This window comes from Entelurus aequoreus, linkage group LG15 (assembly GCF_033978785.1).
Source record: "Entelurus aequoreus isolate RoL-2023_Sb linkage group LG15, RoL_Eaeq_v1.1, whole genome shotgun sequence".
In the NCBI taxonomy this organism is placed as follows: domain Eukaryota; kingdom Metazoa; phylum Chordata; class Actinopteri; order Syngnathiformes; family Syngnathidae; genus Entelurus; species Entelurus aequoreus.
This window is the reverse complement of record NC_084745.1, coordinates 19,167,552-19,178,271: the sequence shown is the minus strand read 5'-3', so window position 1 is coordinate 19,178,271 and position 10,720 is coordinate 19,167,552. Positions and strand designations below refer to the sequence as shown.

Sequence of the window (10,720 nt, the reverse complement as noted above, 5' to 3'; positions counted from 1 at the left end):
GTCAGTCTATCGTAGCCCGGTCGTTGCTAGCATGTGTGTTGTGCCTCGGTGTGCATTGTTTATACAATGTGCCGTATGCTACTTAATATGTCCATGTGGAAACTCGTTCGGTACACCTCCGAACCGTACCGAAACGGTTTAATACAAATACACGTACCGTTACACCCCTAATGACTATACATACGGAATAAATAAATAAAGCGCATGCAACCGTGACTAATAAGTTCTATTTGAGGTACTTGAAGGTTCCATTATAAATAAATAAAAGCACCATTAATGTTTTTAATCCATGGTGTACTTCTAGGTTGTTCATCCAGTCACATATTCTTTAAAAAAATAGACTACTTTGAGGAAATTAATCCCAGCATTGTTTTATGTACACAAGTCAGTCTAGTGGTCCAGCGGTTTGCCCTCCAACACCAGTTGGATCTCCTTGGCGTCCAGAGTCTCGTATCTGAGGAGGGCGTCGGCCAGCTTCTCGTGCTCCTTTTTGTACGTCTTCAGGATGTTTTTAGCACGTTCGTACGAGTCCTACGCAACAGGGAAAAATCATTTTCAATATTTTCAAATCCTTTTTTGCCTGTACTTCGTCCGTCGAAGAGGCTCACCTTCAGTAACAACCGAACTTCCTGTTCGATGGCGGCTTGTGTCTCAGGGCTCTGCTTGGACACATCGCCGTAAGTCATGACGCCCAGCTGTAGGACAACACACGCACACAGTTACATCATCTTACCACTTCCCAAATAAAGTGTGTGTTCATACCTTGCCGCTCATGCCGAACCTGGTGACCATCATTTTGGCTATTTTGGTTGCTCCGTCAAAGTCGCTGGAGGCGCCTGAAATGGACAGACGATTGACAAAAATGGTAATAAAAGAAAAAATCATGTTTTCAGAGCGAACCCAAACCTGTAGTGATGTAGTCGTTGCCAAAGATGAGCTCCTCCGCCACGCGACCCCCCATGCTGACGTCCATCTGAGCCAGCAGCTGAGCCCTGGTCTCGCTCCAGCGGTCGTTCTCAGGTAGGAGGGACACCTGCCGGACGAGAAGATTATGAACCGACTTTTAGGTAAGCTTTTCCTCTAATTGACTCACGTGGCCGAGCGTTGCTCCCCGAGGCATGATGGTGGCCTTGTTGATGGGCATGGCGTATTTGGTGTAGTACGCCACGATTGCGTGACCCGACTCGTGGTAGGCCGTGATGGTCTTGTTCTGCTTATCGATCTCCACGCTCCTCCTCTCGGGGCCTACGGCGGACAAGGATTAGGACTTGAGGGCACTCCCTTTTCCCCCCCCCAATGGCTTCACGCCAGAGTGCGTGCGCTCACCCATGAGGATCTTGTCCTTAGCGAACTCCAGATCTTTCATGGTGACCCGCTCTTTCTCGTCCACCGCCGCCTTTAAGGCGGCCTGGTTGACTAGGTTCTCTAGCTCCGCCCCCGAGAAGCCCACCGTGCCTCGAGCGATGACCTCAGCGTTGACCCCTGGACGAGAACAAAAAAGCTATTTATCGAAGAAAGATCCCTCATTCATACAGCAGTAACATACACTACATGGACAAAAGTAATGGGACACCTGCAGGAGGTGGAAAATTAAGATCATAGAGGGCTTTTCCATTTATGACCTGACTTCTTAAATAACCCATTTTTCCTGACCAAACTTATTCAAACATGTCTTTTCACTTTCCTGGAATAGTGGGGCTGGCCACCATGGGGTGGGGGATCGCAGTGAACATGTTTAAAATTCTGCTTCGAAAAGCTGGGCAATGCAAAACGTGCTCTTGTAGCCGATAATCTTAGCTCCGTATTTTTGATTTATGAAAAAAAAAATCATCACAAATTGTGGCATGGGACGGCGTGGCGAAGTTGGTAGAGTGGCCGTGCCAGCAATTGGAGGGTTGCTGGTTACTGGGGTTCAATCCCCACCTTCTACCATCCTAGTCACGTCCGTTGTGTCCTTGGGCAAGACACTTCACCCTTGCTCCTGATGCGTGCTGGTTAGCGCCTTGCATGGCAGCTCCCGCCATCAGTGTGTGAATGTGTGTGTGAATGGGTGAATGTGGAAATACTGTCAAAGTACCTTGAAAGTAGAAAAGCGCTATACAAGTATAACCCATTTATCATTTATTAATTTTTGTTAGGTAGGTTAAAGTGTTTAATATAATGCGCTCCTATGTTAATGTTGCTCGTCAATTTGAATGTACTATTCATTGAATTGTATTTTTCCTATATCAAATTGCTCAAGTCGGTCCAATATTTTTATACTTTAAATAAGGATATACATTATTTATTTCAGGCAAATTGATGCATTTTAAATATTTTTTGTTCTACTAAATAACAATGTTAAAGTAATTAATTGTTGTAAGTTTATCTATATTTCTTGTTTGTTTTCCTTAATGTTAAGTATACAATGTTGTGCAGAGGTGTACTTAAAACAATTTTATAGACAAATTATACTATTTATAGTTGTGGCGGAGAATCGGGGGGGGGCACGAAATGTCTTCTTCTTCAGAAAATAATTGAGAAGCACTGATTTAATCTGTTTTTCACAAAGTTTGACACACAGACGAATAATTAAGACTGAGTGTGTTTTATACTCAACCACACCTACCAGAGTCCACTTTGATCTTGGTGAGGTACCAGTTGAGTATCTCTGTCCGTCCCTTCACGTCCGGCCGAGGGACGGTCACCTGCATGTCGAACCTGCCCGGTCGGATCAGTGCACTGACAAGAAGGCAGAGAAGAAGATCAGAAACAAGCACTGAAGACAGACGTCTGGAGATGAGAAACCCGAACGTACTTATCCAGAGCCTCGGCAAAGTTGGTCGCGCCGATGACGATGACGCCCTCGTTTGGCTTGAACCTGTTCCAAACAACATGTGAATCCTAAATCTGATTCAACTAACATTAATGAGGATGACAGCGCGACTAACCCGTCCATTTCAGCCAGCAACTGGTTGATGGTTTGTCTGGAGTATGGATGTATGGGAGACTCGATTCTCTTACCGCCGACGCTGTCCAGTTCATCAATGAAGATGACACAAGGGGCGTTATTTTTCGCCTCCCCTGCGATAATATACAAAAATAAATGACTATGTGCTTTCTGGACTCAATCCGGTCCATTTGGGGACTTACTAAAGAGGTTCCTGATGCGGCTGGCGCCAATACCCACAAACATCTCATCAAACTCAGACCCAGAGGCGTAGTAGAAGGGTACATCCGCCTCACCGGCGACGGCTCGGGCCAGGAGGGTCTTGCCGGTGCCGGGCGGCCCGACCAGGAGGATCCCTGATGGAGGGTCGGATCGTTACCAATGAGAGATTGTTGGACGAGATTGCAACGTGAACCCTTCATACCTTTGGGCAGCTTCCCACCCAGAACTGTGAACTTCTTAGGGTTCTTGAGGAACTCCACAACATCCTGCAACTCATTCTTTGCCTCCTCGACTCCTTTAACGTGCTCGAAAGTCACATTTATTTGCTTGGAGTCGATGGCCGAGCCCAGGAAACCGGTGCGGAACCTCACTGCGAAACAAGAAAGCAGTTTAATGTTTTATAGTGAGGATGTTACTTTTATTGATGTGTGTATGTGTTGTGTATCAGTTATTTAACAAAGGAAGGGAACAAACCTGCGTCGGAAAAGGAGCCTTTACCCCAGAAAAAGGGGGCTTTTGCAACAATAACTAAGGCCATCAGTAAACACACCAACACAACCAGCCAGGTTTTCCTCAAGCCTTCTGGAAATAGTTAAAACATATATTTGAAAAAAGAAAATGCATAATTGTTTTCTGATCAGTTGGAAAAGCGAGATCACCTTGTTGTGTTCTCCAAACAATGCTCCGAGATTGCACAAAGCCCTCGGCGAAGCCCGACTTGAAGGCCTCATGTTGGCTCACAGGGAGGTTCTTCTGTTTTATAAGTTCTTCCATGGACTGCAGATGTGCGGCTCTTTCCATATTCGGAACATGCTACGAACAAATCTGGTAAAACTCACTTGTATTTAGCAGGGTCTTCGATTTTAGAATGCATACCTTCACAAAGAGGGTATTAAAAGATTCCGCTAATGAAGGGGCGCCACCACGCTCTCTTCGTGGGGTCTTTAGTCTGTGAGTCATGAAACCTCGACTTTGGATCAAGACTGACACCACACACAAAATTCAATTCAACAACACCACCAATAACATGTGATTTTAACACAATTTCTTACAGGGTAAGAACTGAAGCTCGGAACAAAGTTCTTTGAGAGGTCTTTGCGTTTGCCAGTGGAATATTGGCGAGGAGAACCCCCCCGGCCTTCTGTGTGAGAACCCTGCGACGACGCAATATAGAAGCAGTGTAAACAAACAAAAGGCTCACCGTAGCAGCATTCAGCGATCACAGAGAACCCACCGTGCTTGTTGTGAAAGAACGTGTCTGTGGAAACATGACTCGCCCTCCATACGGAGGGAACGACAGCTTGTTCCTCTGGACCGAAAACGGGTAGCAACCTGCTGATCAGATCATCCAGCTGACTCTCCCTAACGTCCGACAGACCCAACTCTCGAAGTTTCACATTTGGCTGCAGCGAGGGGAAGATTAATAAAAGCTGTGCTGTTTTTGGCAATTGAAAACCTCTTACACTCTGTAATGATTGAATTGTACGTATGCTGCTGCGTCACCTCTTTTGGAAGCCAGGTGTGCTCAGGACTTAGGTCTTTGTGCAGGGTCTGCACTGAAGCTGTGGCTGTGTTCTTCAGGGAGTGGAGAGCACTGATGAGCTGGCTGAAGGGCACAATCATCTGACGGGGAGGAACAAGACAGCTGTCAACATGCACACAATTATGTTTACCCACGGTAGCTGTTGTATACCATCGCATTTGTGAATTTGTGCTTTTATTTGTTAGACAAAATGAACAACAGCAATAAACTATGACGAGCCCACAGCGTGATGACGTCAGCACATCCGGCTATGCGAGCCAATGTCACACTATTAGCACGCTAATGCTAACTAGCTAGTTTGATCAAAACAGCAGTTTTGCTTACCTGCTGTGGCTGAAACGACGACAGGGAGAACATTTTTGCCCGAATCAAACCGCAACTATGGAGAGTGGATGTGCGCTAAATGAGACGCCAAGTCCCCAATCGGTGTCCTTTTGTTTCCTTTGCTGCACAACTTAAACTTGCAAAACACAAGATGGCTACTCCCCCGAATTCCACTCTTCTGTAGTGCAAAAGAACTACAAAATTACGTCATGTTGAGTAAGGGCCCTAAAATCATCCTGGACAATATTCATGACAAATTTGTGCTTTGTGCTATTTGGAGTTACATTTTTACTTTTTTTTTTTTTTTTACTTTTGCAACCTCATTATACTATTGGCTAAGTTGTATATTCTTAAATGTAAGTTTCTCAATACCCGACCTATTTTTTGTGCTTTTAAAAAATAATTAGAACTCTACTTTAAAACGCTTTCTATCTCTAACAACCAAACAGCTGTGAAAACTATGATGCTGTGTTCCAAATTTGGATTATTTACGGAACTCGTATATTTTGTTACATGTATATATTTTGCATTCTATTTTAGTTACTTTATTGAGTTTACCACCCCCTACCGCTGTTTTGTACTGTTTTTGTACTATTTATGTACTTATTTTGTTCATTATTTCTTGATTGTATGTAAATGAAGCATATTATATATAAAGGTTTATAAAATTAAAAAAAACATCCATCGATTTCTACCGCCTGTGCCTCGTTTCATGTCTTTGGTGCTTTCTTTGAAAAGCCAAAAGGATTTTCTTAAAGTTGTTTAAGAAAATGCTTTACAACTGAAAATTAAATGGGGAAATAGGCGCCAATGAAAGTATGTGTAATGCCTGTTACTAGGGCTGTGAATTTTTGTGTGTCCCACGATTCGATTAAATATCGATTCTTGGGGTCACGATTCGATTAAAAATCGATATTTTTTTCCCCCCCCAATTCAACACGATTCTCGATTCAAAAACGATATTTTCCCGATTCAAAAGGATTCTCTATTCATTCAATACATAGGATCTACCCCAGTCTGCTGACATGCAAACAGAGTAGTAGATTTTTGTAAAAACTTTTATAATTGTAAAGGAAAATGTTTTATCAACTGATTGCAATAATGTAAATTTGTTTTGACTATTAAATGAACCAAAAATATGACTTATTTTATCTTTGTGAAAATATTGTACACAATGTGTTGTCAAGCTTATGAGATGCGATGCAAGTGTAAGCCACTGTGACACTATTGTTCTTTTTTATATATATTTTTTTATATAAATGTCTAATGATAATGTCAATGAGGGATTTTTAATCACTGCTATGTTGAAATTGTAACTAATATTGATACTGTTGTTGATAATATTAATTTTTGTTTCACTACTTTGGGTTTGTTCTGTGTCGTGTTTGTGTCTCCTCTCAATTGCTCTGTTTATTGCAGTTCTGAGTGTTGCTGGGTCGGGTTTGGTTTTGGAATTGGTTTGCATTGTTATGGTATTGCTGTGTATTGTTTTGTTGGATTGATTAATAAAAAATAAAAAATAAATAAAATAAAATAAAATTTAAATAAAAATAAATAAATAAAATAATTTAAAAAATCGATTTTTTAAAAATGAGAATCGATTCTGAATCGCACAACGTGAGAATCGCGATTCGAATTTGAATCGATTTTTTCCCACACCCCTAATATTTTGCATTCTATTTTAGTTGCTTTATTGAGTTTACAACCCCCTGCCGCTGTTTTGTACTGTTTTTGTACTATTTATGTACTCATTTTATTTATTATTTCTTAATTGTATGTAAATGAAGCATATTATAAATAAAGGTTTATAAAATTCAAAAAAATACATTAAAAAAAAATAAAACATCCATCGATTTCTACCGCCTGTGCCTCGTTTCATGTCTTTGGTGCTTTCTTTAAAAAGCCACAGTGATTTTCTTAAAGTTGTTTGTTTAAGAAAATGCTTTACAACTGAAAATTAAATGGGGAAATAGGCGCCAATGAAAGTATGTGTAATGCCTGTTACAATTTAAAAAATGCCTGATGAAAATGTTTTTTGTGAGGAAAACAAACAGTTTTGAGTAGTGAATTAAAATAAAATCTATATTATGAATAAATATAACATCATAAACATATGTCCTAAAAATATGCAACAACCGCAGTGTATATGCAGTTTAAGCTTTATGAACAGGCATATACCTTGTATACCTACCTCGAGATCAGAGGACCCAGACCGAGAAGAGCGATTTTCAAAAAGTTTTAAACAAACCAGTGACTGCTGCGCAAACATGGCCGTGTTTATTCTGCGCTAACTGCGAGCTCCTTTTAGACACTAGAAACACTCACAAGATGGACGCGGACGAAAACCACAAACTTTCAACGAACAATAGAGCCACCGACTCTCCAAAGGCTCCTACCATTGAGGATTTCATTATTTTGAAACCAATCAGTCGCGGTGCTTTTGGCAAAGTCTATCTTGCTCGGAAGAAATGCAACGCTCGCTTATATGCCATCAAGGTAAATAAAATTTTTTACTTCTACATCGTGTGGAATTAATCCAAGATGGGTTCAATGGAACAAAATCGATATTCTTTTACAGACAATGAAGAAGGCAGAAATGGTGGACAAAAACATGAGAGGTCAAATGAAGGCAGAAAGGGATGCTCTAGCATTGAGCAAAAGCCCCTTTGTGGTTCAACTGTTCTACTCCCTTCAGACAGTCACCAAAATCTACCTGGTAACACAAGCAACAAGAAACATCTCCAATAGACAGTACATGCGTTGACTCTCTCCATTGTTTGCAGGTGATGGAATACCTGATAGGAGGAGACGTGAAATCCCTGCTGCATATTTACGGCTATTTTGACCAGGACATGGCGGTCAAATACACATCAGAGGTTGCGCTTGCGTTAGACTACTTGCACCGCCATGGGATTATCCACAGGTACAAACAGGTTCAACTAGTGACATTACTGGCACAGTATTGCAAAACAGGCTTATGTGAGCATGTTTATTATAAGAGCATTGACTCGGTCACAATTGGACTGTTTAGCTTATCGTTGGTGACGTTTCGCATTGAAGGCTTCATCAGTTCATGCTCAGCGTTGTATCTTGATGACATATCGCCCTGCACCACAAAAGAGCGAAACCATTCCTTTCTGGGGCGTGTCTCTACTTGAGAGCATAAATGCGTTGGATCCTGCACCATCCCCTCAGACCAGATCTGCCCTATGTAGTCGAAGCTCGGGGCTGGGTGATAAAATGGTAGCAATATATATCGTGATGGACACGTAATAATATTACAAATGTGTTTGTTAAAATTTTCAATATGTATATTTATTTCTTCGTCGAAAGAAACGGGAAGTGGCGAAGCAGAGTTTGTTGCATTGACAAAAGCACTTACTAACCGAGCAACGCGGGAAGCGATCACCGATCAGTGGGAGTGACACGCTAAAAGCCAATCAGGTAGCAGTATCCGGTTTGTGTGGGCCATCTTGTTGTCTCACCGTTGTTTTTTTCTGCATGGGGTGAGATAAAAAACTAACAAACTTTTTTGGGCGTGTCTCTACTTAAGAGCATAAATGCATTGGATCCTGCACCATCCCCTCAGACCAGATCTGCCCTATGTAGTCGAAGCTCGGGGCTGGATAATAAAATGGTAGCAATATATATCGTGGTAGACACGTAATAATATCATTACAAATGTGTTTGCTAAAGCTTTCAATATGTATATTTTTTTCTTCGTCAAAAGAAACAGGAAGTGGCGAAGCAGAGTTTGTTGCATTAACAAAGGCACTTACGGGAAGCTATCACCAATCAGTGGGAGTAGCAACTATCCGGTTTGTGTGGGCCATCTTGTTGTCTCACCGCTGTTTTTTTTTTGCAGTGCTGCAAAGAGCGAATACAATGTTGGTAAAACAGGAAAAGTCACCTCGACAGTATGGCAAGTTTTTGACATTGACGTTTTAAAATGGCCCATAGTCAGACCATGGCGCTCGTAATCAGTAATACCACAGCACCTTAGCAGCGCTCAGCACTGAAATAGTTCTACTCAGGTTTACATTTTCAAACTTTGCACTGTTTTTTTACACTATCCTAAGCATTTCTCACATATTCTTTATTTTTGCACCTTAATTTTAAGAGGTTATTAAGTGTTCAATGTGATTACAGAATTTAGTTTACGTTGATTGTTTTCTATGTTTGTGTTGACTTTTCCTTTCCTTTCTGCCTTGATAGCTAAGGGTATTAAAATCAGAAAAGGGCTAATTTTGATAAATTTGTTTACATTAATCTCCTGGTCTTTATTTTCGATAGGTCATAGAAATATCAATAATTATCGATATCGACCTATTTTAAAACACTTATATCGTGATACAGTTTTCAGCCATATCGCCCTGCTCTAGTTTGAGCACAAACTGATTAAGCCTGCTCAGAGGAGAGTGGAACGTCTTTTAAACCGACCTTTAACAGTCCAGGTGCGGTCGCTTTTATGCCCAGTGAATACAATGACCTGACCTGGACTAAAGAAATGAAAATATTCACAATCCACTAAATGTTTATCTTGTTTTATCTCTTTAGGGACTTAAAGCCGGACAACATGCTTGTTTCCAATGAGGGTCACATTAAATTAACCGACTTCGGACTTTCCAAAGTCAAGCTGGACAGAGGTAAACAGTTTTACATGTAAACATTTTTATATTTTTCTAATATACTGTAAATATATATATACACAGTATTTTCTATTTATTTCCCTTTTGGTAACCCTTAATTTTAAAAATTTTTATGTCCAAATTTATACTCCACCCTTTATCCTAAATACCTTTACTAATTCTAATCGATTATATTTGGTGTCATAAATTGTATTTTATAATTTTTATGGCATATTTTTAATATAGTACAAGTAATATATTGCTGTTTTTTTTAATTATTATTTTTTTCTCGTATTTGCTTATTAGTTTATTCGTTTATTTAATATCTTTTTTTTCCCTTCATCAATGCAAAAACCATCTATCTATTGTTAGGCAATCTATTCTTTTCTGTTTAGTCAGAAAATAGTGACAGTCTTACACACAGGGAGTGAACAAACATTAGCAAAGGAAATATTGTGTCAACATGTAAAATAAGGAATGTAGGAATGAATGATCAGTAACTGACATGGAGAAGTGGTTGGATTAAATAATATCTACTTCTTCCTACTCCTTTGTGAACAATCCTGTTGAATTGTGCAAAAGTAAACTTAAAAAATGTAACAAGTATTAATGGCTTCACCTCTTCATTAGTGTTATTTTTTGTAATTAAATCAGAGCTGAAACTTATGGATATCCTTACTACACCTTCCTTTCCAAAACCCAAGAAGGATTACTTCCGCACGCCGGGTCAAATCATCTCCTTGATCAGCTGCATTGGCTTTGTGAGTGAAATATGATTTTTTTTGTGGTCATTTTGCATGCACTGTGCTTATTGACAAGTTACTTCTCCAACACAGAACACCCCTGTGATGAAAGCCAAGCGCCACAGCAGCGCGTCCGCCGCGTTCTCTTCTGCGACTTGTAATAAAGCTAAAAACCAAAAGAAGAACTCTCTGGGCTCCCCCTTGATGAGGACAAAAGAGACCACCACAAGCTCACCGGGTCACGTCCAATGGAAGACAGGTGCACTTAAGAGTTTCAAGTTTGTCAGGGACCTAAGTTGAATCCAAGTTGAACCTCCGTTGTGCCTTTTGC

General features: G+C 40.6%; 2 protein-coding genes across 4 annotated transcripts in view; one reads left to right on the top strand and one right to left on the bottom strand.

Annotated features, from left to right (window-relative positions):
* Positions 1 to 268: 268 nt before the first annotated feature.
* Positions 269 to 5,217, bottom strand: LOC133629907 (ATP-dependent zinc metalloprotease YME1L1-like). 3 transcript variants are annotated; one of them, XM_062021019.1, is made up of 18 exons: positions 5,019 to 5,217; positions 4,655 to 4,774; positions 4,386 to 4,554; positions 4,204 to 4,305; positions 4,028 to 4,134; positions 3,811 to 3,964; positions 3,626 to 3,733; positions 3,354 to 3,521; positions 3,133 to 3,285; positions 2,931 to 3,063; positions 2,798 to 2,860; positions 2,609 to 2,721; positions 1,327 to 1,482; positions 1,094 to 1,245; positions 907 to 1,033; positions 763 to 836; positions 609 to 695; positions 269 to 531 (listed from the first exon to the last, which is right to left on the bottom strand). In XM_062021019.1, exons 1-18 carry the CDS (start codon positions 5,049 to 5,051, stop codon positions 391 to 393), a joined length of 2,160 nt encoding a protein of 719 aa, XP_061877003.1. In that variant the 5' UTR covers positions 5,052 to 5,217; the 3' UTR covers positions 269 to 390. The 3 variants fall into 3 exon arrangements, with proteins under 3 accessions (XP_061877003.1, XP_061877004.1, XP_061877005.1); XM_062021020.1 differs by having other exon boundaries at positions 3,626 to 3,730; XM_062021021.1 differs by lacking the exon at positions 5,019 to 5,217 and adding an exon at positions 4,845 to 4,956.
* A 1,986-nt stretch (positions 5,218 to 7,203) lies between these two features.
* Positions 7,204 to 10,720, top strand: part of mastl (microtubule associated serine/threonine kinase-like) — a 14,602-nt gene continuing 11,085 nt past the window's right edge. The window contains exons 1-6 of the mRNA XM_062020985.1: positions 7,204 to 7,514; positions 7,597 to 7,734; positions 7,802 to 7,941; positions 9,576 to 9,664; positions 10,301 to 10,407; positions 10,483 to 10,648. Of these exons, the coding sequence (XP_061876969.1) occupies positions 7,347 to 7,514; positions 7,597 to 7,734; positions 7,802 to 7,941; positions 9,576 to 9,664; positions 10,301 to 10,407; positions 10,483 to 10,648 (808 nt within the window). The 5' untranslated portion in view covers positions 7,204 to 7,346. The remainder of the gene's footprint in view (positions 7,515 to 7,596; positions 7,735 to 7,801; positions 7,942 to 9,575; positions 9,665 to 10,300; positions 10,408 to 10,482; positions 10,649 to 10,720) is intronic.